The 27,413-nt window shown below is 44.0% G+C and overlaps 1 protein-coding gene across 15 annotated transcripts in view; it reads right to left on the bottom strand.

Annotated features, from left to right (window-relative positions):
* Positions 1-27,413, bottom strand: part of PRUNE2 (prune homolog 2 with BCH domain) — a 446,654-nt gene that overhangs the window by 355,924 nt on the left and 63,317 nt on the right. For all 15 annotated transcript variants that reach the window (XR_012245008.1, XR_012245007.1, XR_012245012.1 and 12 more), the window contains exon 2: positions 11,351-11,455. Coding sequence is in view for 10 of the 15 variants with exons in the window: in XM_073634004.1 (XP_073490105.1) it covers positions 11,351-11,455 (105 nt within the window). In the remaining 5 variants the exon portion in view is untranslated. The remainder of the gene's footprint in view (positions 1-11,350; positions 11,456-27,413) is intronic.

Genomic DNA, 27,413 nt, shown 5'->3' with positions numbered 1-27,413 from the left:
ATTGCTCAGAGCTGGATTAACTCTTTGTAGCAAGAGTGGGCTCAAATGATAGCAAATCTTATATTCTACATTATGACATAAAAAAAATAAATAAATTCAGGTTTACATCCACTTTAACGGCCCTTTCACACTGGGGCGGGGGTGGTGGCGGCGGTAAAACACCGCTATTATAAGCGGCGCTTTACCGTCGGTATTCGGCCGCTAGCGGGGCGGTTTTACCAGCCACTAGCGGCCGAGAAAGGATTAAAAACCACCGCAAAGCGCCTCTGCAGAGGCGCTTTGCCGGCGGTATAGCCGCGCTGTCCCATTAATTTCAATGCGCAGGAGCGGTGAAGGAGCGGTATACACTCCGCTCCTTCACCGCTCCGAAGATGCTGCTAGCAGTACTTTTTTTCCCGTCCTGCTAGCACACTGCTCCAGTGTGAAAGCCCCGAGGGCTTTCACACTGGAGAGACAGCAGCGGCACTTTCGGGTCGGTTTGCAGGTGCTATTATTAGCGCAATAGCGCCTGCAAACCACTCCAGTGTGAAAGGGCCCTAAGGTTTTATTGTATTTCCAAATGACTGTATTTGTCCCCTTCATTTTCCTTTCTTCCTTATTTAATCAGATAACTACAAAGTGCATTGGTATAGTGTAGCTGTCTACTTCTTTCAGATAGTGTTAGGTCTTTTGATTAAAGAAAGATTTCTCTTTGCAAAACAGTAATTTTTTGCAACACTTCTAGAACAGATAACAGCTGGAAGGTGATGTTTTTGGCCTTGGCTCCCAGCCTCTTTACTGTGACCATGGTTGTTAGTAGGAATGAGTAAATATGATGGGGTTGATTCACAGGGTGGTGGTGGTTGTTGAATCCTTAAAGATATATGTGGTGTTATGAAACGCAATTTTCTCGTATTACATCATTGACACCGTATTCTGGCATTACATACTTTGGATGCATTTTATTAAATGTTCCATTTATCTTGGCCTAAATACAGCAGCATCATCCCAATCTGATTTATTTCAATGAGAAAGGGACTTTCAAGTAGTTTTGGCTGCAGTACCTGTTTTTTTCCAGTGGTAAGAGGCCTGAATTTAATGGTGGAAGTAGCAGCCACAACTAATTTAAAAGTTATAGTAACATTTAATCTTAAAAAAAAAAAATGTAGCACCCTGGTGTTTAGGCACGGTTGCTAGTAAAATTAGTTTGCCAGGCAGTAGTTCCCTGGTTAATTGTTAGTAGATCCAATGATTCCTCTCTAGTTCTGGACTTGCTGCCTCTTCTCTCTTCTGTTGCTAGGTAGCGTTATACTGGTGACACTAGATAGACAAGTGAACCAAATATATATATATATATATATATATATATATATATATATATATATATATATATATATATATATATATACTCGCGCTGGAAGTGACTGTAAACAATAATACCTGTAATCGCAGCTGCTGTACACAAGGTGCTAATTGACTAATTGAAAAGTATATAATTACAGCACTCACAATAAATTGATAAGTGAAAAAATTATTGAAAAAAAAACAACCATATACATTGTGCAAATGTGCTCCGATAATAAAGTGCAGTTGTGCTGCATATATATGGACTTTTTTTTCAATAATTTATTAGATACAAAAGGGCTTAGCAAGGTCAGGTTACGAACGGATGGGGTGTCGCAGCCAATGGACAGGGGTTTCTTTAAGCCCCTTGGCCTGCTGGGAGAGCCTATTTATTTGGGTGGAGTCAGGGGATCAGGGTTCTGTGCCACCTGGATGGCTGTCTGGATGAATGTGTGTTATGCTGCCCCAGGCTGCTAGGCTGACATCCTGAGGCCTATCCCAGGGACATCTGGCTGCTAGGCTGTCTGAGGGCCTAACCAGAAGCAGGAAAAGCAGCGCAGGGTTGGGACTGCAGGATTGGAGTCCAACCAAGAGTAAAGGTTTAGCCAGACGAGGAAGCAGTTGTGGTCGGAGGTAGAGGGGAAGCTGTCACCACTAAAGAACCATCCACCTTGTTACCGGAGTAAGCTGAAACCAGTACCAGAGCAGTCTTCTCACTAGCCGGGGACGGTGAAGAAGTGGGAAAACTTCAGCAAGTGCCAAGCCAGGGACCCAGCAGGACAGCAAAGGTGAAGCTTGAGGAGCAGTGAGTGCCAAGCCAAGGACCTAGCGGGTCAGCAGGGGTGACGCTTGAAGAGCATCTATGAGTGCCAAGCCAGGGACCCAGCAGGAAAGTGGGGGTGATGCTTGAGGAAGATACTGAGTCGTGGAAGTAAAAGAGCTCAAGGGATCCAGTGGCAATTGGGTCTGAGAGTCTATTGAGAGACTAGGAGCTCTGTGAGTGAAGACTTACAAAGAGAGACTGTAGAGAGCGAGGAGAACTATTCTATGTTACCAATAGTTAAGTACAATACCGGTAGTGACTGTTACAAGATTTGTTGCCATAGGAGACAGCGGTCCTACCTATACAGAAGAGGCATCCGGCTGTAGGCTTTCCACTGTATAGCTGTCTACCTATAGAAGTCTCGGAGTCTGCCAATTATCATTGCATCTACTTAAGGACGTCCTGGCCCTAACCCACTCTCCCACAGTTCTGTTAAGAGACAATAAACCTTTTTTGCATTCAAAAAGTGTCTGGCGCCCATCACTCCATCTTGCATCACACCCACCATGCCTTGTAACCCACTCTACAAAGACGGGTGTATGCTATGCAGACTCTAGAGGTCACCATTAGGCCTCTACGGGTTGGGGACCTTGCTACAAAAAAATTGCCCTCAAAATTGGCTAGTGGCACAACAGTCTAATAGTATAGTTTGTGAGCTTTTTTTTTTTATAGTACCATACTGCATTGTCTTGGGGTGATTGCCATTTGTTTGTATAGAAGGCACATTTTATATTCAAATAAACATTATAGTGTACTATTTGAGAGACAATAGCCACAAATATTGTATAATAGCTAGACAGTAAGTAAACAGCTTGGTAAGGCAGCAATGTAAGAGGGAGAGACATGGCACATTTTATATTGAAATAAACATTAGAGCATATTATTTAAGAGCAAATAACCACAAATATTGTAAAGTAGCTGGATAGTATGTAAGCAGTTTGGTTAAGTCTCAATGCAAGAGGGGGTGATGAGGCAGGGTTTCACCTTGCAATGAATATTAATATAATATATTTGAGAGACAGTAGCCACAAATATATTACAGTGGCTGGACAGTATGGAAGCAGTTTGGTAAGGCCACAATATAAAAAGAAGAGACGAGGAAGGTTTAACTTAAAAAAAATTAGAGGGCATTATCTAAGAGATAATACCCACAAATAATTTTAAATGCCAGAGCACTGAAATAGGCTGCAAAGGTGTAACACAAAATTCTCCTGCAGCAAACTTTAGAACATAGTAGCTGATGCCATGCTGTGCGAACATTGGGGGTTATTTACTAAAGGAAAATCCACTTTGCACTGCAAGTGCACTTGAAAGTGCACTGAAAGTGCACTTGGAAGTAAAGTTGCTGTAGATCTGAGGGGGACATGCAAGGAAAATAAAAAACAGCATTTTAGCTTGCACATGATTGAATGATAAAATCAGCAGATCTTCCACTCATTTCAGATCTACCCCTTAGATTTAGAGCGACTGCACTTCCAAGTGCACTTTCAGTGCCCTTTCAAGTGCACTTGCAGTGCAAAGTGGATTTGCCTTTCATAAATAACCCCCATTGTGTGGCACCTTTACAATGCCAGTGCAAAGTTACAGGCTGCAAAGTTGGAGACACAAAGAAACATTTTCTCTATAACAAACATTAAAAAATTGGAAGCTAAGGTCCAGCTGTGGAAACATTTTGTGGCATCTTTGCAGTGCCTAAGCACTGAAATTGCGATGATATAGAATGCAGGATTTACCCTGTAGCAAACAATAGAAATTTGAAAGCTGAGGTCCAGCTATGGAAACATTATGTGCAGCTACTGCCAGAGCACTGGACTCGGCCAGGAGAGGTGGCAGGATACTGGTAATGATGTTAAGTATACATTTTTTGTGAGGAAGGCCTTAAAGACAATTCTAAGTTTAGTCTATAGCACTGTCAGAGGACAGGCAAAATCTTCTTTCTCTAACAAAGAACCTGCTGTGCTCACCATGAACCCACTTAGCAGTAGCCTTCAGCTGCTGGTACATCACTGTTTCTTGCTGCTTTCTGCTTGCCTAGCTGCCCCTCCCTCTTTGGTTCTGGTGCTATCTTCCTGCTATGGTGGGATTAGCAGAAGAGGAGGAGGAGTAAGAAAGGGGTGAAATAACAGCATTTTCAGAAACTGCTCAGGCTGTATAGCATGTTCACTATCTGACAGAAAAAGCAGACTTGCCCTGTCTCCAAATGGTGTGTCCAGACTACCGCTTTGTTCCACAGAACCTACTTGCCCCCTACCAGCTCTGTGTTCACAACCTCTGTTTTCCTCTTTAGGTTTGCCTGACAGGGGGATTGCTTGACTTTAAAGGCAGCTATGGCAATAGGGGAATAAATAGGCAATGCTTTGGTGAACAATACTTTACAGCACAAGTAAATGGTGATGTGTGGAAAAAAGATCAGCTTTGCCCTGTGTCAGCAACAAGTGTATGCTCTGGACCTCAAAATACAAACGCCAAAACAATACTTTACCAAAAAATAAACCCCAATAAAACAAACAAAAGGGTAACACTGTAAAGCATGGCCCAGCCCCCCCCCCCCCCGGTCAGTGAGCAGCTACTGCAGGGGAGAGGGGGGCGTGCCAACAGTTGATGGGCAATGATAAATAGTGGGTGATGTCATGGTTAGGAGGGGGGAGGAAACATTTTTAACAACACCAATAGTTAGCCATTACTTCCAATTTAAGTCTGTTGACATTATCAAATGTACTGAAGAGATTATTGACCCTTCTAAGCCAGCTGATGCAGTGCATTATGGCTTACAGAACATTTGATCCGGCAAAATTACACATTTGCCAGTACCACGAACCTCGAATCTGCACTCAAACCTCATCCCTAGTTGTTAAAGTGTATGTTAACCCAAACATTGATTGATATTCTCTTAAAGTATGTGCTCCCCTTTGGTCTGCTAAACATTAAAAAGGTTTTATTATATACTTCTTGATAAGTGCAAAAATGACCTGTTGTTTTTGCCAGAAATCTTGTGAACTGATGACTTCCTGTGCACAAGGAATGGTTATGGAATGGAGATAAAGGGGGAGGGGGAATTAGGAGAGGTCTGTGTTCTTTATAGTCCATCAGAAATTGAACAGGCAGGGCCGACACCAAATGTTTAGGAAATCAGAACTGTGTTGTTATGACACAAAGGAAGGTAGGAACACACAATATTGGCCACATACACAATCATTCTTCTGTACTTGAAGCATGCTTAAAGAGAGAAAGCGTGACTAAATATGTGGGGGTTTTTTGCTACGACATGTTCCTTAACCACTTCCCGCCCGCCCTATTGTGGATTGACATCCGCCATGTGGCTCCATTATCCTGACTGGGAGTCAAATGACATCCAGCAGGATAATCCACTCATATACACCCCCAGGGGCGCGCAGTGGGGCGATCGGTGGTGCTGTGTGTTGCTCTGACACACCGCAACTTCAATTGTGGTAAAGAGCCTATGACATAGAATCTTAACCATGTGATCAGCTGTGATTGGTCATTGGTCAACTCCGATCGTGGTAACCAGGAAGTGCCAATAAACGGCTTTCCTTGGCTTGCGCTGACAGGGAGAGCCGATTGGCGGCTCTCCTGACAGAGGAGGGGTCTGCGTTGATAAAAAGCACATTGATTATCAGCGCAGCCCCCATCAGAGGTGCCCACCGAAATGCTAATCAGTGCCCACCAAAATGCCAATTAGTGCCCACCAAAATGCCAATCAGTGCCCATCAAAGTGCCAATCAGTGCCCATCAGTAACGCATGTCAGTGCTCTTCACAGATGCCAATCAGTGCTCATCAGTAATGACTGTCAGTGCCTCCTCATCAGTGCTGCTTATAAGTGCCATCTATTAGTGCCCATCAGTAGGGATGAGCTTCGAGTTTGAGTCGAACTCATGTTCGACTCGAAAATTGGCTGTTCGCAAGTTCGCAGAACAGCGAACAATTTGAGGTGTTCGCGGCAAATTCAAATGCCGCGGAACACCCTTTAAAAGTCTATGGAAGAAATCAAAAGTGCTAATTTTAAAGGCTTATATGCAAGTTATTGTCATAAAAAGTGTTTGGGGACCTGGGTCCTGCCCCAGGAGACATGGATCAATGCAAAAAAAAGTTTTAAAAACGGCCGTTTTTTCAGGAGCAGTGATTTTAATAATGCTTAAAGTCAAACAATAAAAGTGCAATATTCCTTTAAATTTCGTAGCTGGGAGGTGTCTATAGTATGCCTGTAAAGGGGTGCATGTTTCCTGTGTTTAGAACAGTCTGACAGCAAAATGATATTTCAAAGGAAAAAACCCATTTAAAACTACTCGCAGCTATTGTATTGCTGACAATACACATAGAAGTTCATTAATAAAAAGGGCATGGGAATTCCCCACAGGGGAACCCCGAACCAAAATTAAAAAAAAAAAAAAATGATGTGGGAGTCCCCCTAAATTCCATACCAGGCCCTTCAGGTCTGGTATGGATATTAAGGGAAACCCCGGCCAAAATTTAATCAAAAAAATGACGTGGGGTTCCCCCTAAATTCCATACCAGACCCTTCAGGTCTGGTATGGATTTTAAGGGGAACCCCGCGCCAAAAAAAAATAAAAAAAATGGCGTGGGTCCCCCCAAGAATCCATACCAGACCCTTATCCGAGCACGCAACCTGGCAGGCCGCAGGAAAAGAGGGGGAGACGAGAGTGCGGCCCCCCCCTCCTGAACCGTACCAGGCCACATGCCCTCAACGTTGGGAGGGTGCTTTGGGGTAGCCCCCCAAAACACCTTGTCCCCATGTTGATGAGGACAAGGGCCTCATCCCCACAACCCTGGCCGGTGGTTGTGGGGGTCTGCGGGGGGGCTTATCGGAATCTGGAAGCCCCCTTTAACAAGGGGACCCCCAGATCCCGGCCCTCATCCCCTGTGTGAAATGGTAAGGGGGTACTTACCCCTACCATTTCACTAAAAAACTGTCAAAAATGTTAAAAATGACAAGAGACAGTTTTTGACAATTCCTTTATTTAAATGCTTCTTCTTTCTTCTATCTTCCTTCATCTTCTTCTTCTGGTTCTTTTGGCTCTTCTGGTTCTTCCTCCGGCTTTCTCGTCCAGCATCTCCTCCGCAGCGTCTTCTATCTTCTTCTCCTCGGGCCGCTCCGCACCCATGGCATGGGGGGAGGCTCCCGCTCTTCTCTTCATCTTCTTCTCTTCTTCCTTCTTCTCTTCTTCTCTTCTTCATTTTCTTCTCCGGGCCGCTCCGCACCCATGCTGGCATTGAGGGAGGCTCCCGCTGTGTGACGGCATCTCCTCGTCTGACGGTTCTTAAATAACGGGGGGCGGGGCCACCCGGTGACCCCGCCCCCTCTGACGCACGGTGACTTGATGGGACTTCCCTGTGATGTCACGGGGAATGCCACAGGGAAGTCCCGTCATGTCCCGTGCGTCAGAGGGGGGCGGGGTCACCGGGTGGCCCCGCCCCCCGTTATTTAAGAACGTCAGACGAGGAGACGCCGTCACACAGCGGGAGCCTCCCTCCATGCCAGCATGATGCGGAGCGGCCCGGAGAAGAAAATGAAGAAGAGAAGAAGAGAAGAAGGAAGAAGAGAAGAAGATGAATAAGAAGATGAAGAGAAGAGCGGGAGCCTCCCCCATGCCATGGGTGCGGAGCGGCCCGAGGAGAAGAAGATAGAAGACGCTGCGGAGGAGATGCTGGACGAGAACGCCGGAGGAAGAACCAGAAGAAGATGAAGGAAGATAGAAGAAAGAAGAAGCATTTAAATAAAGGAATTGTCAAAAACTGCCTCTTGTCATTTTTAACATTTTTGACAGTTTTTTAGTGAAATGGTAGGGGTAAGTACCCCCTTACCATTGCACACGGGGGGGGGTCGGGATCTGGGGGTCCCTTTGTTAAAGGGGGCTTCCAGATTCCAATAAGCCCCCCGCCCGCAGACCCCCACAACCACCGGCCAGGGCTGTGGGGATGAGGCCCTTGTCCTCATCAACATGGGGACAAGGTGTTTTGGGGGGCTACCCCAAAGCACCCTCCCAATGTTGAGGGCATGTGGCCTGGTACGGTTCAGGAGGGGGGCTGCACTCTCGTCCCCCCCTTTTTTCCTGCGGCCTGCCAGGTTGCGTGCTCGGATAAGGGTCTGGTATGGATTTTTGGGGGGACCCCACGCCATTTTTTTTATTTTTTTTTGGCGCGGGGTTCCCCTTAAAATTCATACTAGACCTGAAGGGTCTGGTGTGAAATTTAGGGGGAACCCCACGTCATTTTTTTTTTAATTTTGGCCGGGGTTCCCCTTAATATCCATACCAGACCTGAAGGGCCTGGTATGGAATTTAGGGGGACTCCCACGTCATTTTTTTAAATTTTGGTTTGGGGTTCCCCTGTGGGGAATTCCCATGCCGTTTTTATCAATGAACTTCTATGTGTATTGTCGACAATGCAATAGCCGCGAGCAGTTTTAAATGGGTTTTTTCCTTCGAAATGTCATTTTGCTGTCAGACTGTTCTAAACACGGGAAACATGCGCCCCTTTACAGGCATACTATAGACACCCCCCAGCTACGAAATTTAAAGGGATATTACACTTTTATTGTTTGACTTTAAGCATTATTAAAATCACTGCTCCTGAAAAAACGGCTGTTTTTAAAACTTTTTTTTGCATTGATCCATGTCCCCTGGGGCAGGACCCAGGTCCCCAAACACTTTTGTGTATGACAATAACTTGCATATAAGCCTTTAAAATTAGCACTTTTGATTATTCATGTTCGTGTCCCATAGACTTTAACGGTGTTCGCGTGTTCGAACAAACTTTTTTCCTGTTCGCATGTTCTGGTGCGAACCGAACAGGGGGTGTTCGGCTCATCCCTACCCATCAGTGCCCATCAGTGCTGTCTATCAGTGCCCATCAGTGCCGCCTATCAGTGCCCATCAGTGCCACCTATCAGTGCCCATCAGTGCTGCATATTAGCGCTGCCTCATCAGTGCCCGTTAGTGCTGCCTCATCAGTGCCCATCAGTGAAGGAGAAAACTGTGACGGGAGGGCCCGTGGAACTCAGAATCCCTTGGAAAGTAGGGGATGCCCTTGTTTCAGCTCCCCATACACCTCTTATATCTAAGTCACCCTGTGCTATCCTGTGCGATAGCACAGGGTGAGTGAGAAAATATATCTTGGACTACTTAAAATGGGACAGTAATATTTGTCCACAATATCTCCCAGGATGTATGTAGAGACTATTATTGGTTTGTTTGATTCTGAACTCAACATGTTAATTGTGTGAGCTGATCACATTGGCCTCCAGGACTGGCTAGGAGACAAACAGTCTACTCCTACTATAGTTTGTTGATGACTAGGCTGAGGACGGGGGGGGATTGTTGTTTGTATTGTTAATTGTAATTAGCTCCTGCTATTGTGTTTATACTACTGTGTGAAGACATAAGATTCTTTTTCTTAGAACAAGAAATATGGGATTTTTGTAGGGAGAATTAACGTCTGTTCACAGTAGGTACTAATACAACAAGTATTAAAAAATTGGATTTTTATTAAATGGAAAAAAGGAAAACAACAACAGAATATACATGAAAAATTGTTAATACAATAGACATCAAATGAGACCATCCAGTAATATGTTCAAATTATATTCATGCCTGTCAGCCAACATGTTTCGCAAACGACAAGTTGCTTCATCAGGGCATAGATCGGCATCATTAGTTCATTTAAACTACAAGAACAATAGTACAAAAGTACAAAAACTACAATACGTTGCCTGGCAACGGGGGAGTATGCTTTTAACCTCAGACCTAGACCAGTAGGTGAGACTACCAGTCAAAATGTTTAGACGAATTGCTATATGCTCCCTATGACACCTGTATGTATATGACCACCATACATTTCTAACCATGGTATACCTATCTATTGTTCTTGTAGTTTAAATGAACTAATGATGTCGATCTATGCCCTGATGAAGCAACTTGTCGTTTGCGAAACATGTTGGCTGACAGGCATGAATATAATTTGAACATATTACTGGATGGTCTCATTTGATGTCTATTGTATTAACAATTTTTCATGTATATTCTGTTGTTGTTTTCCTTTTTTCCATTTAATAAAAATCCAATTTTTTAATACTTGTTGTATTAGTACCTACTGTGAACAGACGTTAATTCTCCCTACAAAAATCCCATATTTCTTGTTCTAAGAAAAAGAATCTTATGTGTTTATATTTAGGGATTGGGAGACTCATCTCTATCCCTGTGTATGTCCACTACCTTTTATTATTTGGTTTTCATTGACTACTGTGTGAAGCTCGGTGACAAGTCTGTGTCCTACAGGTCATGTCTCTGAGTCATCTGGTCTGGGTAAATGATTTAGTAAACTAGCTCATGTTAATTAGGTTAATTAGGTTACAGGTGTATTGTTAGAGTAAAATGAGCAGGAGGGGGGAACCCCATCTTCTACTGTATCTAAGACTGTATTCTGGTTCTAATAAAGATATAGTCCATGTTAGCATCAAAGCAAGTCTCGCCTTGTTTTGTGCTTGGGAGCAGTTGGAATATCTGATATCTGAGTCCAGACTGGGAGGAAGTGGTATACTGAAGGAAGCACTCAAGTGGAGTGTGGGACGTTCCGTTACAAAAACAAAATTTTAAAACAGGAACAAAGAAAAACTTTTTTTTCAAAAATGTCAATCTTTTTTAGTTTGTTTAGCAAGTAATAAAAAAACCCAGAGGTGACCAAATACCACCAAAAGAAAGCTCTATTTGTAGGAAGAAAATTATAAAAATATAGTTTGGGTACAGTGTTGCATGACCGCGCAATTCTCATTCAAAGTGTGACAGTGCTGAAAGCTGAAAATTGGCCTGGGCAGGAAGGAGGGAAAGTGCCCTGTATTGATGTGGTTAAATCAAGTATTCAATGACAGTTCAACACTTGCTCCTGCATGCACCTCTATGCACATGCTTGGGCTCCTGCAATGTACTTTAAACACTGTTAAAAATGGCCACAGTATTGGTGCATCAAAATGAAGGTGACATTGTATGGTAATTAGTGGGTCAAGATCGACTCCAGTTTTGTTCCTCAGTACTGTTAAAGTGTATGTATACAGGGATCTACTGTATTTTTCATTTACATAAAAGCAAAACAAATTGCGGACTTCTTTTAGTATGCAAGAAGATTAAAAATGCATGCATGCATGTATTTACAATTGAAAAAACTGTGCTTACCTTGTCTAAGTAGTATGCATAAGCTAACGTGGAAATGATAGAATCCAAATCACAGCATTTATTTCCAATGGCAATGTGAACTTTCTCCAAGTGTTTACTCTGGTCCTGAAAGCATATAAAATGACATTACTCATCATATACAAAATGAATGGAAAGTTAGCAGGTCGTACTAAAAAGAGCAATAAACTGCACGGTGATCAGATACACATTCCAAGATAGCAATACAACTTTTAGAAAAAGAACAATACATTAAATTGTTATATGTTCTGTAATCTTTCAGCCTTGTATGAAAAAGACACATTAGGCATCTTAAAAAATACTCAAGTATACTATTCAGACTTGTGGAAATAAATGTGTGTTTTTGTTGCATTGTGTTTTTAGTTTAATTGGCTAACAGAATCATTTTTTTTTTATTGTGGAAAGTTTGAAGGTTAATTAAAACATCATAAAGATATTTAGAGACTCTGCCATGTGCGAAACTGCTATAGGTATGAAGTGCAAGGTGCATAGAAGTACTTTCCAAAAACAGCGCACCAAACCTTCCCATCAAAGGTAAATGCTGAGCTGTTCTGACATGCACAGCTCCAACACATTCATGTAGTGTTGGAACATTACACTAAGCTCAGCTCATATGCATTCACTATGATGGGCATCATCACCAATAGAAATGTGCAGAATGTATGAAGGAGAGGGAAAGCTTTGATGCATCAGGAAGTTGGCCTGTCAGAACAGCTTGAGAAAGAATAATTGTGGATGCTGCTATATCTCTTCAAATGTAAAGTGTTTGACTTTCAGTACGTAGTAGTCAGTCTGAGAAAAGTACAACCAGTGAAAAACCTTGCTAGGCTTTGCATATTTTTCATGGCTTTCTCTATGCCTTGAAACCACTTTGCCCACATGCTATTTTGTCTACTGTGGGAATGATTAATTGTGACAGTAGAATGAGAAAGGGAAGGGGAATCCATGGGTACCTAAATTAAAATGTTGTGGGGCTTGTATTATGCCAGTACAACAGTGGTTGAATAGAACAGAGTAGAATTGACACAATAGTTCTCTGTCACTTTACTAACATTGCAGGTCTTGCTTCTCTGGCCCGGCACTAAACAGACACACAAATGCACATTTGCTGAGATTTTTGGGAAAAGACAGTTCTCAATTTTGCTCATCTCTTGCTCTGATTATCATTCAGATTCTGTCTAGAATGGCCTTGTCCTTAATTTGGATTTATTTTACTTGTATTTAACTGCCAGTTGATTTTAAAGCCATAGAAAAAAGAACCATTAAAACACTTTCTTCTTTTAACATGATCATTTCAAAAATTAAAGTATAAATAGACAACAAACAAAAGGCAATTATAATATGCATCAAAGCCACAAAAATCCATAACAAATAATTCATTGATTGCTCTTTAGTTTGCAAGATGAATTGCATTGTTAACATGTAGATTAGCTCTTTTGCCTTATTTATTATCACCTTGATCTTAGTAAATGAACAGGTTTATGCTATCAGTACATTATGTGATGAAAGAAAAGAGCTACAAACCATCCATAGTAAAAGATAAAATGAAATCCTGTTACCAACAATAACTTCAAGAAGATCATTAGAATATCACAGTCTCATTGACTTATACAATAACAAAGAGTTATGCAAATACAATTTGTTTTTTTAAATCAACATATTGGGCATTTGAGTGCAGCTTGTGTTCATCATAGAAAAAAGAAAAACTAATATGATTTCACAGTTTTAGTAGTTTTATGAATAGAAATTTATACTAACTACATTACATATTTATATGCATAACAGTCATATTTGTTTTTAGTGTGTTCATGTGAGATTCCTTGAAGTCATTTTGGGGCTTATTAAAACAGTAGATATTTTAGGGACTTCAAACTTGGTGGTTACAGAACTCAATAGCTCAGGTGCAAATTGAACACACAAGTGAATGAGTCAAAGCAGTTACTTACCCTTCTCCCCTCATATCCAACTGCAAAGTTTAAATTATAGACAGAAAGGTAAGGGACTCTGTTGCTCTTGTTAGAAACCCCAGAATGCTCTTGGAATCCTTTGGTAAAATTGCTGATTATATTAAATGTTAATAAGCAACTAAGCAAAGGTTTTATAGTGAGGGAAGAAAATTATTTTATCCCCTGCTGAATTTGTACATTTGCCCACTGACAAAGAAATGATCAGTCTATAATTTTAATGGTAGGTTTATTTTATCAGTGAGAGACAGAATAACAACAAAAATATCCAGAAAACCGCATTTCAAAAAAGTTATACATTGATTTGCATTTTAATGAGTGAAATAAGTATTTGATCCCCTATCAATTAGCAATATTTCTGGCTCCCAGGTGTCTTCTATACAGGTAACGCACTGAGATTAGGAGCACTTTCTTAAATGGAGTGCTCCTAATCTCAGCTTGTTACTTGTATAAAAGACACCTGTCCACAGAAGCAATCAATCAATCAGATTCCAATCTCTCCACCATGGCCAAGACCAAAGAGCTGTCCAAGGATGTCAGGTACAAGATTGTAGACCTACACAAGGCTGGAATGGGCTACAAGACCATCGCCAACCAGCTTGGTGAGAGGGTGACAACAATTGGTGCGATTATTCGCAAATGAAAGAAACACAAGATAACTGTCAATCTCCCTCGGTCTGGGGCTTCCTGTAAGATCTCACCTCGTGGAGTTTCAACGATCATAAGAACGGTGAGGAATTATCACAGAACTACATGGGAGAATCTTGTCAATGATCTCAAGACAGCTGGGACCATAGTCACCAAGAAAACAATTGGTAACACACTACGCAGTGAAGGACTGAAATCCTGCAGCGCCCGCAAGCTTCCCCAGCTCAAGAAAGCACATGTACAGTCCCGTCTGAAGTTTGCTAATGAACGCCTGAATGATTCAGAGGAGAACTGTGTCAATGTGTTGTGGTCAGATGAGACCAAAATTGAGCTCTTTAGCATCAACTCAACTCGCCGTGTTTGGAGGAGGAGGAATGCTGCCTATGACACCAAGAACACCATCCCCACCATCAAACATGAAGGTGGAAACATTATGCTTTGCGGATGTTTTTCTGCTGAGGTGACAGGACAACTTAACAGCATCGAAGGGACGATGGACGGGGCCATGTACCGTCAAATCTTGGGTTAGAACCTCCTTCCCTCACACAGGGCATTTAAAATGGGTCGTGGATGGGTATTTCAGCATGACAATGACCCAAAACACACGGCCAAGGCAACTAAGAAGTGCCTCAAGAAGATGCACATTAAGGTCCTGGAGTGGCCTAGCCAGTCTCCAGACCTTAAATCCCATAGAAAATATGTGGAGTGAGCTGAAGGTTTGAGTTACCAAATGTTAGCCTTGAAACCTTAAAGGGGTTGTAAAGGTATTTTTTTTTTTTTTTAAAAATAACAAACATGTTATACTTACCTTCACTGTGCAGCTCGTTCTGCACAGAGTGGCCCCGAACCTGGTCTTCTGGGGTCCCTCGGCGGCTGTTTCAGCTCCTCCCCGCAAGCATTTACCACCTTAATGCGAGCTCCCTCGCATGGTGGTGAGTGCTTGCGGGCGCGCTCCCGTGGCTATAGCCGCTCGCTGTATCACTCGGCCCCGCCCCCCGGCGCGCCACGTCATCGGATGTGATTGACAGCAGCGCGAGCCAATGGCTGCACTGCTTTCAATCCATCCACTGCAGCCAATCAGCGACCAGGCTGAGCTGCAATGAAGATGACGAGGACGAGCAGCGAAGATTCGAGGCGTCAGGTAAGTAAAACGGGGGGGCTGGGGGCGGCGGTACTGTCAAAAGTTTTTTCACCTTAATGCATAGAATGCATTAAGGTGAAAAAATTTTTACCTTTACAACCCCTTTAATGACTTGGAGAGAATCTGCAAAGAGGAGTAGGACAAAATCATCCTGAGATGTGTGCAAACCTGGTGGCCAACTACAACAAATATCTGACCTCTGTGATTGCCAACAATGGTTTTACCACCAAGTACTAAGTCATGTTTTGTGAAGGGGGGTCAAATACTTATTTCACTCATTAAAATGCAAATCAATTTATAACTTTTTTTTTTAATTTTTTGTGTTTTTCTGGATATTTTTGTTGTTATTCTGTCTCTCACTGTTAAAATAAACCTACCATTAAAATTATAGATTGATTATCTCTTTGTCAGTGGGTATTAGGTACACCTTGCTAGTACCGGGTTGGACCCCTTTTGCCTTCAAAACTGCCTTAATTCTTGTGGCATAGATTCAACAAGGTGTTGGAAACATTCCTCAGATTTTGGTCCATATTGACATGACAGCATCATAAAGTTACTGCAGAGTTGTCGGCTGCACTTCCATGATACAATTCTCCTTTTCCACCACATCCCAAAGGTGCTCTATTGGATTGAGATCTGGTGACTGTGGAGGCCATTGGAGTACAGTGAACTCATTGTCATGTTCAGAAAAACAGTTTAAGATAATTTGAGCTCTGTGACATGGTGCATTATCCTGCTGGAAGTAGTCATCAGAAGATGGGTACACTGCAGTCATTTAGGGATGGACATGGTCAGCAACTATACTCAGGTAGCCGTGGCATTTAAACAATGCTCAATTGGTACTAAGCAGCCCAAAGTGTACCAAAAAAAAAAATATCCAACACACCATTACACCACCAGCAGCCTGAACCCTTGATACAACACAGGATGGATCCATGCTTTCATGTTGTCTATGCCAAATTCTGACCCTACCATCTGAATGTTGCAGATGGATTGAATTTGAGACTTATCAGACCAAGAAACACTTTTCCAATCTTCTATTGTCCAATTTTGGTGAGCCTGTGTGAATTATAGTCTCAGTTTCCTGTTTGCTGACAGGAGTAGCACCCAACGTGGTCTTCTGCTGCTGTAGCCCATCTGCTTTAAGGTTCGATGTGTTGTGCATTCAGAGATGGTATTCTGCATACTTTAGTTGTAATGAGTGGTTATTTGAGTTACTATTGCCTTTCTATCATCTTGAACCAGTCTGCCCATTCTCCTCTGACCTCTGACATCAACAAGGCATTTTCCTCCACACAACTGCCGCTCACTGGATATATATATACTGTATATAATTTTTTTTTCAGATCTGTCTCTGTAAACCCTAGAGATGGTTGTGTGTGAAAATCTCAGTAGATCAGCAGTTTTTGAAATACTCAGACCAGCCCGTCTGGCACCAACAACAATGCCATGTTCAAAGTCACTTAAATCCCCTTTCCTCCCCATTCTGATGCTTGGTTTGAACTTCAGCAAGTTGTCTTCACCACGTCTAGATGCCTAAATGCATTGAGTTGCTGCCATGTGATTGGCCTATTAGCAATTTGTGTTACCAAACGAACAGGTGTACCTAATAAAGTGGTCGGTGAGTATATATATACATATATATATATATTATATATGTACTGTATATATGTACAGTATATGTACTGCATATATAAAAGGGCTTTTTTACACTAGCGGCAAGGACAGCAGCTCCTTTGAAAAGCAATCCACATACTCCTGGGGGTGTTTGACAGGCAGTGAGTGAGGAGGCGATGGAAAGTAAGAAAAAAAAAAAAAAAATGTAGAACACAGCATACTTTTGCAAATCTTTTAGTAAGCTTCTGCAAATGTTTCTTTGTAAAACATTCAGCAAGCTGTAATGATATTTAAAGTCTTTAAAGCACCCTTCAGTTACAGCTGTGGAATGTTAAACACAGGTCTTCACAGAAGTGCTGACGGTCACTTTAAACAAGCAGCTAGTAGCCTTTTAACAAGCTTCAAGTATTGCTGAATCATATTGAAACCTGCTAGCAGCTAGTTTCAAGTGATAGTCACCACACCTATTAAGATCTAAGTTGAACATTTCCAAACTGGAGCACAGTGGTGTTTAAAAGCTTCAGCAAGGAGGGGCGTGGCCAAGAGATGGCAGAGTGAGGACGCACACCTCGGAGCTCTGTGCGGGGAAGCCCTGAGATAGATCAGCAAACCGGGACATTGAGAACCAGACCTCATGCCAGGGGACCGCGGACGCCCGCTAGACTTGGGGGGCCAAAAAGGAGCTGAAATAACCCACTACTTCCTCCGGCAACACGCAGCTTCGTCTCCAGCCGCGCCGGCCAAGATGGCGCCGCCGCGTGTGCCTCCGCCGAACACCGCCGTCTCCTCCAAGAAGGGCACTCAGCCGGGACACACAACAGGGGGTGATCGAGCCACTTCGGATGACAGGTCAGCCTCTCCCATACTGTCCCCTGTGATCCCCTTTACTGACATCTCTCTCAGCTGCAGCCACACAAGGGAACCGGGTGACACTGTAGAGGGCTCGCTCAAAGACATTGTGTCTGGCCTACCTACAAGGCAGGATTTGCAGGAGATGGCGGCAACCATAGTAAATGCCCTGTCAAGGGAACTACATGATTTACGCCAACAGGTAGACACGGTGGAAGAGAGGGTCACTGTGCTGGAGACCTCTGTGTCTACCTCTGATGCTCGCATTGCTGCCATAGAACAGGAGCAGCGTGGCTTTCGCCGCCATCTTGTTGACATTCAACTGAAGCTGGACGATGGTGAGAACAGGAGCAGACGCAATAACTTGCGCCTCCGTGGCATTCCCGAAGCCACCATGGGCTCAGACCTGCGCGCAACTGTGGCGGCCATTCTAAACCAGGTACTAGGAAAACCGCCTGCTGCAGAGCTAGAGCTGGACAGGGTCCACCGTATCCCAGGCCCCAGGACACCCCCTGCTGATCCCCAGGATCCTAATACCACAGACCTTCCACGAGATGTCCTTTGCAGAGTGCACTTTTTTACCATCAAAGAGGAGACCATGCGCTTGGCATGGGAACGTGGCCCAATTGACTTTGATGGAGCAATGATCAGAATCTACCCGGACGTATCCAGGCAGACAAGAGCAATGCGAGGCCTTCTGAGACCTCTACTGGAGGTAATCCGGTCGGCAGAGGCGACGTATCGCTGGGGTCACCCCTTCCACCTTATCGTACGAAAGCAAGGAACAGAATTCTACCTGCGCTCACCGGACCAACTCCCAGACTTGTTCAGCTTCCTAGCCAAGCCGGCTATAAGTGTCCCCAACTGGTTTGACTACCTACTATCTTCGGAGGCCTTGGGCCCACCCTTACCCAGACCGCAACGAGCCCGCAGACCGCGCTCACGCGCCACCAGCCGAGAGACTGTTAGACCTCACCCGAGGTCCTCTGAAGCTTAATCACCCATCTCATCTCAAGGACTGGTAAGACAGAATGAACATTCACACTTCATCACCTTCCCGGGCACACCAAGAACTCTAGTCCCACACCTACAGGAGGCCGGGGAAGCCGTCTCGTCTGACGACACCCCAGGCCTAAGTTGACTACCATTCATATCACACACTCAGGACCTGTGTTTCCAAGATGTGCCTTTGAACTCCTGTGGGAAACAACAGATTGTCAACTGACTTTTGCTAGCCTGCTCGGGGGGGTGGTGAGTTACTTTAGTCTACCTGTAACCTGGGCCTGATTGCCTACACACCGTTTCTCCCATACGGTTACACTGCCGATGGCCGGCTGGGGGGGGCGAATGGGGTGGGGGGGGACAGCAATCAGGCTGTTAATCTTGGCACTTTGAGATATCGATTTTTTAGTCAGAGGGGCCCCACGACCCTAGATGATAGCCCTGGAGGCGCGGGCTGTCTCCCGGTGTCCTTCCCCCCTCCCCCTCCCAATGGCTTTTTGGTCACGGGTTCATTGGGAGTCCAGTCCGCCGCCCGGGGCTCCCCTTGGACCCCTCCTCCCCCTAGCTCCCTCTGGGAGGATAGACAGACAACTGTGCGGTGAGGGAGGGAGGGGGTAGCCTTATGGTTTCATGGCCTAGAAATGTACAATAACCCTGGGGATATGACAATTACAGGCAACGTGCTTTACCTGTTATGCTCCTTTATGACTCATACAACGGCTTATTTTGTTTTATTTTGTTTTATTATGTTCTCATCTTACTGTTTTACGGTTATAATATTGGGTTGGCTTTGTGCCCATCAGGGCTTACTTCGGTACCCCTTGATATAAAGGTTCAGGGCTCTTGGTCCTGCGCTGTGGGTGGTGCCGTGGGGCGCCGTTGCGGGCCATACCGGCGGTCACATGTGATTGCACGGGTGGCGTGGTCCGCTGTGGCGTCCGCGGCCCTCCTGGAGACGCGGTTACTAGGTGGTCTTGGCGGAGGGTGCCTGGCTGCTTCGCGGTAGGTGCCCTCCAGCAAAAGTTATGTTTAACCTTGTTAAACGATGTTGGTTCTCATATTAGTAATAACTTGATTCTCAGTGGCACCATCCCCTCACATCTCCGCATTATATGTTTACTCAAACTTCTGCCTAAATTCTACTCATTCTTGAGTTGATCTCGACGAACCTTCCACCCCCACATTAGGGCGGTCCCCTGACTGGACACCTCGAGTGTGCAACAGGGGCCCATAGTTAGTCTACGACAGGAATTGTTTACCCCTCTTCCCCTCCTCCCCCCCCCTTTTTGTGTTTTTTTTTTTTTTTCCCTATTTCTACCTCTCTGCTCTCCTCTACCTATACTGTTCTTCTCTCTCCTTGACCTCTGCCTGAGGGGGGTTCTCATTGTGGGAGTTTCCCATACTTATATTGCCATCTTCTCCCTGCCAGAAGACACAATGGGTCACCTTAAGATCACCTCTCTAAACGTGCGGGGACTCAATATACCGGAAAAACGCACACAGCTATTGGCTGACATGCGTAGGGGCAAAACACATGTAGCCTTTCTGCAGGAGACGCACTTCCGTGCAGGTTCTATACCTAGGCTGACTAATGGGACCTTCCCTGTAGCATACCATAGCGTCTCTCCGATTTCCAAGTCAAAAGGGGTCAGCATCATCCTGGCTAGGTCGGTTCCTTGGGTATTTGAAGCACAGAGGACAGACGAGCAGGGCCGTTTTCTTCTTCTAAAGGGAAGGGTGTCTGATGTGCGGGTCACATTCGCAAATGTTTATTTCCCCAATGTAAATCACCCTCAGTTTCTGCGCGGGCTACTCTCTGAGCTTTTGGAATTCTCGGAGGGGATGCTGATCTTTGGCGGAGACCTTAATTTTGCCATGGACCCGACACTAGACGTCTCACGAGGAGCCTCTCACATGTCTTATTCTCGTTTGAGGCGCCTCAAGACGGACCTTCACACCTTGCACCTGGTCGACCCGTGGAGGTTGCTCCACAACCAAGACAGAGATTACACTTTTTTTTCCCAGGTGCACCACACCTACTCTCGGCTAGACTATTTGTTGCTGTCGCACAAGGATCTTGACAAGGTGGTCTCAACGTCCATTGACGTCATATCCTTCTCTGACCATGCACCGGTCCATCTGACTCTCCAGTTGGGACCAGTGAATAGGTCCCCCCCATCCTGGCGACTGAATGAAGCACTGCTTCAATCGGAGGAAACCCGTGCGGAGATATTGAACGCTTTGCGGGAATACTTTGCGGTCAATGAGGGGTCAGTCCCCAACCCCCTTGTGGTCTGGGAAGCTCACAAGACGGTTGTGAGAGGTGCACTGATCAAGATAGGAACCCGCCTCAAGCGAGATAGACTAAAACGTACAGAGGAACTCCTAGCATCAATCCGCAAATTAGAGAGAATACATAAGGCTAGTCTTGCCCACGCAACACTCCGGGACCTACAGAAGGCTCGTGAGGAACTCTGCTCTCTGTTACTCCATAAGACCAAACAAAAACTGGCGTGGGCGCGACGTACCATGTTTGAGTTCTCGAACAAACCTGGATCGCTTCTGGCCAGAGCCCTGCAGGGCCCTCGCACGAAAACATACATCCCACACATTCAGTCATCCTCGGGGCGGAAGCTTAATACCTCCTCGGATATAGCGGAGGAGTTCCGCTCCTTCTATACAGGCCTTTATAACTTAAAAAGAATGGAACCTGGAGACCTCTCTCTAGAGAGCAGGCAGTCCCCCCAAACATATGTAGCTGCCTCAGGCATGCCAACACTACCAGATGAAGTAAGGGAAGAACTGGAAGAGCCCCTGACGGTCGAAGAACTGGGCGTGGCTCTGGCCTCCTCGAAACCGAAAAAGGCCCCTGGCCCTGATGGTTTAACCCCAGTTTACTACAAAACTTTCTTTGACATACTGTCAAAGCCCTTGATTTCTGCCCTTAACGCCCTCACGGAAGGGAATGCCTTTCCAATAGACACCCTTAGGGCATATATCTCTCTCATCCCGAAAGAGGGTAAAGACCCATCACTCTGTGGGAGCTACCGTCCAATCGCACTTCTTAATTCGGACCTTAAACTCTTTGCCAAGATTCTAGCTAATAGGCTGCTTCCCCACATACCAAATTTGATCCATAGAGACCAGGCAGGCTTTGTGCCACTACGTGAACCTAGAGACAACACGATTCGGGTCATCAACTTGATACATGCGGCAAAGACCTCCAAAAAGGCCCTTCTCCTGCTGTCAACCGACGCGGAGAAGGCCTTTGACCGCGTTGACTGGTCCTTTATCCGGGCAACCCTAGAACACATAGGTCTTCGCTCATCCATGTTACAATGGATACTCTCCTTGTATACCCACCCCACTGCGTCGGTGAGGGTCAACGAGACAAGATCGAATTTCTTTGATATCCGCAATGGTACCCGACAGGGCTGCCCCCTCTCCCCCCTGATCTTTATCCTGTCCCTGGAACCCCTACTATGCACAATAAGGGCGAACTCTGACATTAAAGGATACCCGAAACCTTCAGGTTCCCATAAGGTGGCCGCCTTCGCGGACGACCTTATTTTCTTCCTAACGGAACCACTTTCCTCTCTCCACAACCTGCTACAATCCCTCCAAGACTACGGTACCCTCTCCTCATTTCAGATTAACTTAACCAAATCTTCCATCCTCAACATAACGGTAGACACAGGAACTGCCCAACGTATACGCTCAACCTTTCCACTAAAATGGGCAACCAAGCTTATACGCTACTTGGGGGTTGACATTACGTCTGACCCAGCGGAACTATACTCAGCCAACTTTGACCCACTACTGATACGTCTTAAAACTGACCTACTGCACTGGCATTCCCTTACGCTGACGTGGTTCGGCAGATGTAGTGCCCTGAAGATGACTCTGTTACCAAGGGTGTTATACCTGCTTCAGGCAATCCCCATCCGACTGCCTCTGGCGTTTTTCAAGCGAATTGACTCCATGTTCCGGGCGTTTGTCTGGTCCCACCGTAAACCACGAACGCGACTTCAACTTCTCCACTTGGCAAAAAGCAGGGGTGGGGTAGGCTTGCCGGACATCAAGGCCTACTACAGAGCAGTCCATCTAACTAGGTTAGTAGACTGGCATTGCCATGCGGAGGCGAAACACTGGGTTGCAATGGAAGAGGAGGACTCCGGGGGTTTAGCTAAGAGCTGGCCTTGGATTGCAACATCACTACCCAAAGATATCATTGAACACCCCACTCTTGGCAGTACCTTAACGGTGACCAGAGATGCATTTAGACGCTCATCTGTATCCCCACAGCCATCCCCTATGGTGCCGATTCTGGGTAACCCAGAGTTCTTACCTGGTTTGCAGAGCCCGCAATTTAAGCGACTCGCAATGAACACCAGGCTATGCTTACATGATTTCATGGACCCCAATGGCCAACTTTCCCTAAATGCCGGGACATTAGTAACAGACCCCCCCCTAGACTTCTGGAGCAACTTACAGCTGCGGAATTTTCTGCGCAGTTACCTGAGGAAACCGGGTATTACCCGCAAACTAACTGAATTTGAACACATTTGTCATCGTGGAGAACCGATACGTCATTGCCTTTCACTGATATACTCATCCCTAACACAACCAGAGGAGGGATACGTACCCCCGTTTCTCACTAAATGGCAGGAGGAACTGGGAATCCAATTTACCGAGGTACAGAGACAAAAAATTCTCTACTTTGCCCAGAAATCCTCCATTGCGACTAGGGTGCAAGAAACCTGTTACAAAATTACGACACGCTGGTACAGGGTCCCCGCCATTCTACATCGCTTCTTCCCTCAGGTGTCCGGCCTTTGCTGGCGCTGTGGCTCTGAGGAGGGGACGATGTTACACATCTTTTGGTCATGTTCCAAACTTGCCCCTTTTTGGATAGAGGTGGCCCGCACAATCGGACATCTTACAGGTGTCTCCCTGGAGGGGAACCCGGCAGCCTGTTTGCTCCATCTGTCAGAACGACCCATCAAAAAATATAAGACCTCTCTCACCATCCAACTCCTGAATGCCGCAAAGGCATGTATTCCCTTGTGCTGGAAATCGGAGAGACCACCGGCGAAATCCCTGTGGTTTACGAAAGTGAATGAATTAAGGGACATGGAAGACCTTACGGCTACCCTACATAATAGGGAGGAGATCTTCAGGGAAACATGGAGACCCTGGCAACACTTTATATACACGGAAACATATCTTAAGGAAATGGCGCAACCTAATTAACTGATTGAACCGGTTATTCACCTCAGGCGGGGGTCAATACACCTCATATCTCATTATTTCATATTCTCTCACTTTCTGCACTCTTTCTCTCTCATACCTTAACCCCTCGTTCTCGCTCCCCTTTCTTTTCCCTCTCCCCTCCTTGCTCCCCCCCCCCCCATCATTTTGTTCTACTTCTTAATTTCCCCCAGGGGGTATTAATCTCTTTTTAACGCATTCTCAGACATGGGCTTCTTTATGGCCAGATACAAAGAAAATCCTGAAACCATTTACCTTTTCATGTAACCCCATGTCTGGGCCCCTTAGCCATTCAGCTCCCTACCCTTCTACTTTTATTATTTTTTAAGAGAAAACACTATTTATCACTGAATGATGCAATCTAACACCTAAGGGAGCCAGTACCGAATCAAGCAACATAGATGATAGAGCACCTCCCAAGTCCTGTACTTCGACAGTAGTGTTTGGCTGGGATATAATCCCCACGAATTTTGATGGCGGTGCAAATGTCAGTTATCATGTATATTGACCTTATTGTTTCTCCTATCTTTGAACACTAAATCACTCTTGTATTTTGTATGCTTGGTTCTGACACTGCTATGTTAATTAATATGTAACTGGTTGTACCCACTCAGTGTGAAAATAAAAGAATTTAAAAAAAAAAAAAAAAATAAAAGCTTCAGCAAAGCTTGCCAGAGGCTCTGCTTATGCTTTATAAAAGTTTGATGCACACAATACAACATTTACACAAGCTGAATTCTGTATGAACAAGGCCTTAGGATGATTTGATGTTGCGGGACATTAGTCGAACCTTGGATGCTTGACCACGCAACTCATTAAAAAAGAAAACATGATTGATCTCTAGGTTCCTAAACTCTTTACATTCTCTATACATTTTTTTTTGTTTACAAACATTTTATTGTGAAGAAAATAGTAAAAAGGCTCAATACAAGTTGATTGTACACTGGTATGAGATACATATATAAATATAGGTATAAGGAGCGTGAGTATAATGCATAAGGAGTAGCGGCATAAGGAGGAGAGATACAAACATTGGATTGTATACATGAATCATAGACAATATATTGCAGAGGTATAAAAGTTTTGTGATTTGTCTAGTGTTGAAAATGTCCATAAAACCATATTGAAAATTATTGATCTAATAATAGATTCCATGGTTTCCATTTTTTTTCATATGTGTCCATAGTATCAGATAATATATGATGAATATGTTCTGATAGCTTGATGGATACCATGCAGTTCATTATTTGAGTCCATGGCACAGTAGAGGAGCGCCAGTTGAATGCTATCGCCCAGTGTATTGAGCTAAATAATGTGTGTATTAACCTGGTATGGACTATAGGAATGTCTGGTATAGGGTAGAACAGGAGGCATATTTTTGATGTCAGTTCAGTTCTTCTACCTGTAATTTGTTCTATTTTGTATTTTGCTTGTTGCTATGTAGATTTAAGGTGTGTACAATCCCAGAATCCCAGAATGTGTGTACTGGACAACCTCTAAAGCATAGGGGAGAGGTTGCTGGATATAATGAATTAAGTCTATCTGGGGTAATTGGAGTTTAATGGCAGATTCCCTGGTAGAGGTTGTTTTGGTGCATTTTCGTAAATTATCAATCACAATGTCCCAATGTTCTATAGAGAAGGATTCGTTCAACTCTGATTCCCATTGGGTTATCTGGAGAGTTTTATCTGGTATGTTATGTTCAATTAAGCTTTTGTAAATACTAGATATTATATCCCTATTGCGTGGTGAAGAAAAGTATTTTTGGTAGAAAAGCTTTATGTTGTTATAATCAGAGAGTTCAGCTTCTGTGAGTCTATATTCTATTTGTAAATCTTCGAATGAACAGAATGTATTATTTTTTGTGAGTGATTTCAGATTGGTTAGTTTTAGAAGTTGCCATATAGCACAAGGATTTGAGTTTTCTATACATTCTACTTAACCCTATTTAAGAAAATCCCAAGGTGTATATTTTATTTGCAAACATGCCACATTTCAACAATACAAAAAATTATGCATAACATCACCGCAAAAATCTTGCATTTTTAAAATAAACATGGGACCTCCAGTATAGTGACATTTGTCAGTTCTCTATCAAACAACTCAAGAGTGTTAATAAATTCTTCTCACTGATCCCCTCATAATTTTAAAGAAGCTAGTGCCACCTAAAGTACCGAGTAACAAAAGCATATTCAGCATTCTACAAACCATATGTTTGAAAGCGTTATTCTGCAGGGATCCAATTAAAATGTAGAAATCTTGGGACACCAACATATGGAAGACGACAGAACAACTTGTCTTGCAGTGCTATCTCAGTATATTGGTTAGGGAACCATTAGATTTGTCTACAAACAAACTTTATTTACAAGGTTGTATGAATTATTAAGAGGATAGTTTCCCCTTAATCTGTTATCACTAGGTTATTGTGCTGCTTCCCAAAGGACATTCCATGTGTTTTCCTTAAAGATGAGCTTCATGCAGTATATTAGGATGATCAGTACAGTAGATCAGAGAGTATCTCTCAAGTTATATACAGAGCCTTGAAAAAGTATTCACACCCCTTGAAATTTTCCACATTTTGTCATGTTACAACCAAAAACATAAATGTATTTTATTGGGATTTTATGTGATAGACCAACACAAGGTGGCACATAATTGTGAAGTGGAAGGAAAATAATTAATGGTTTTCCAAATTTTTTACAAATAAATATCTGAAAAGTGTGGCATGCATTTGTATTCAGCCCCCTTTATGCTTATACCCCTAACTAAAATCTAGTGTTACCAATTGCCTTCAGAAGTCACCTAATTAGTAAATTGAGTCCACCTCTGTGTAATTTAATCTCAGTATAAATACAGCTGTTCTGTGAAACCCTCAGAGGTTTGTTAGAAAACCTTAGTGAACAAACAGCATCATGAACAAGAACACATCAGACAGGTCAGGGATAAAGTTGTGGAGAAGTTTAAAGCAGGGTTAGGTTATAAAAAAAATATCCCACGGAGCACTGTTCAACCCACCATCCGAAAATGGAAAGAGTATGGCACCACTGCAAACCTACCAAGACATGGCCGTCCACCTAAACTGACAGACCGGGCAAGGAGAGCATTAATCAGAGAAACAGCCAAGAGGCCCATGGTAACCCTGGAGGAGCTGCAGAGATTCACAGCTCGGGTGGGATAATCTGTCCACAGGACAACTATTAGTCGTACACTCCACAAATCTGGCCTTTATGAAAGATTGCCAAGAAGAAAGCCATTGTTTAAAGAAAGCCATAAGAAGTCCCATTTGCAGTTTGTGAGAAGCCATGTGGGAAACACAGCAAACATATGGAAGAAGGTGCTCTGGTCAGATGAGATCAAAGTTGAACATTTTGGCCTAAAAGCAAAACGCTGTGTGTGGCAGAAAACTAACACTGAACATCACCCTGAACACACCATCCCCACCGTGAAACATGGTGGTGGCAGCATCATGTTGTGGGGATGCTTTTCTTCAGCAGGGACATGGAAGCTGGTCAGAGTTGATGGGAAGATGGATGGAGCCAAATATAGGGCAATC

The sequence above is a fragment of the Aquarana catesbeiana genome, linkage group LG01, assembly GCF_042186555.1.
Source record: "Aquarana catesbeiana isolate 2022-GZ linkage group LG01, ASM4218655v1, whole genome shotgun sequence".
Taxonomy (NCBI): domain Eukaryota; kingdom Metazoa; phylum Chordata; class Amphibia; order Anura; family Ranidae; genus Aquarana; species Aquarana catesbeiana.
This window is presented reverse-complemented; position numbering and strand designations above follow the sequence as displayed.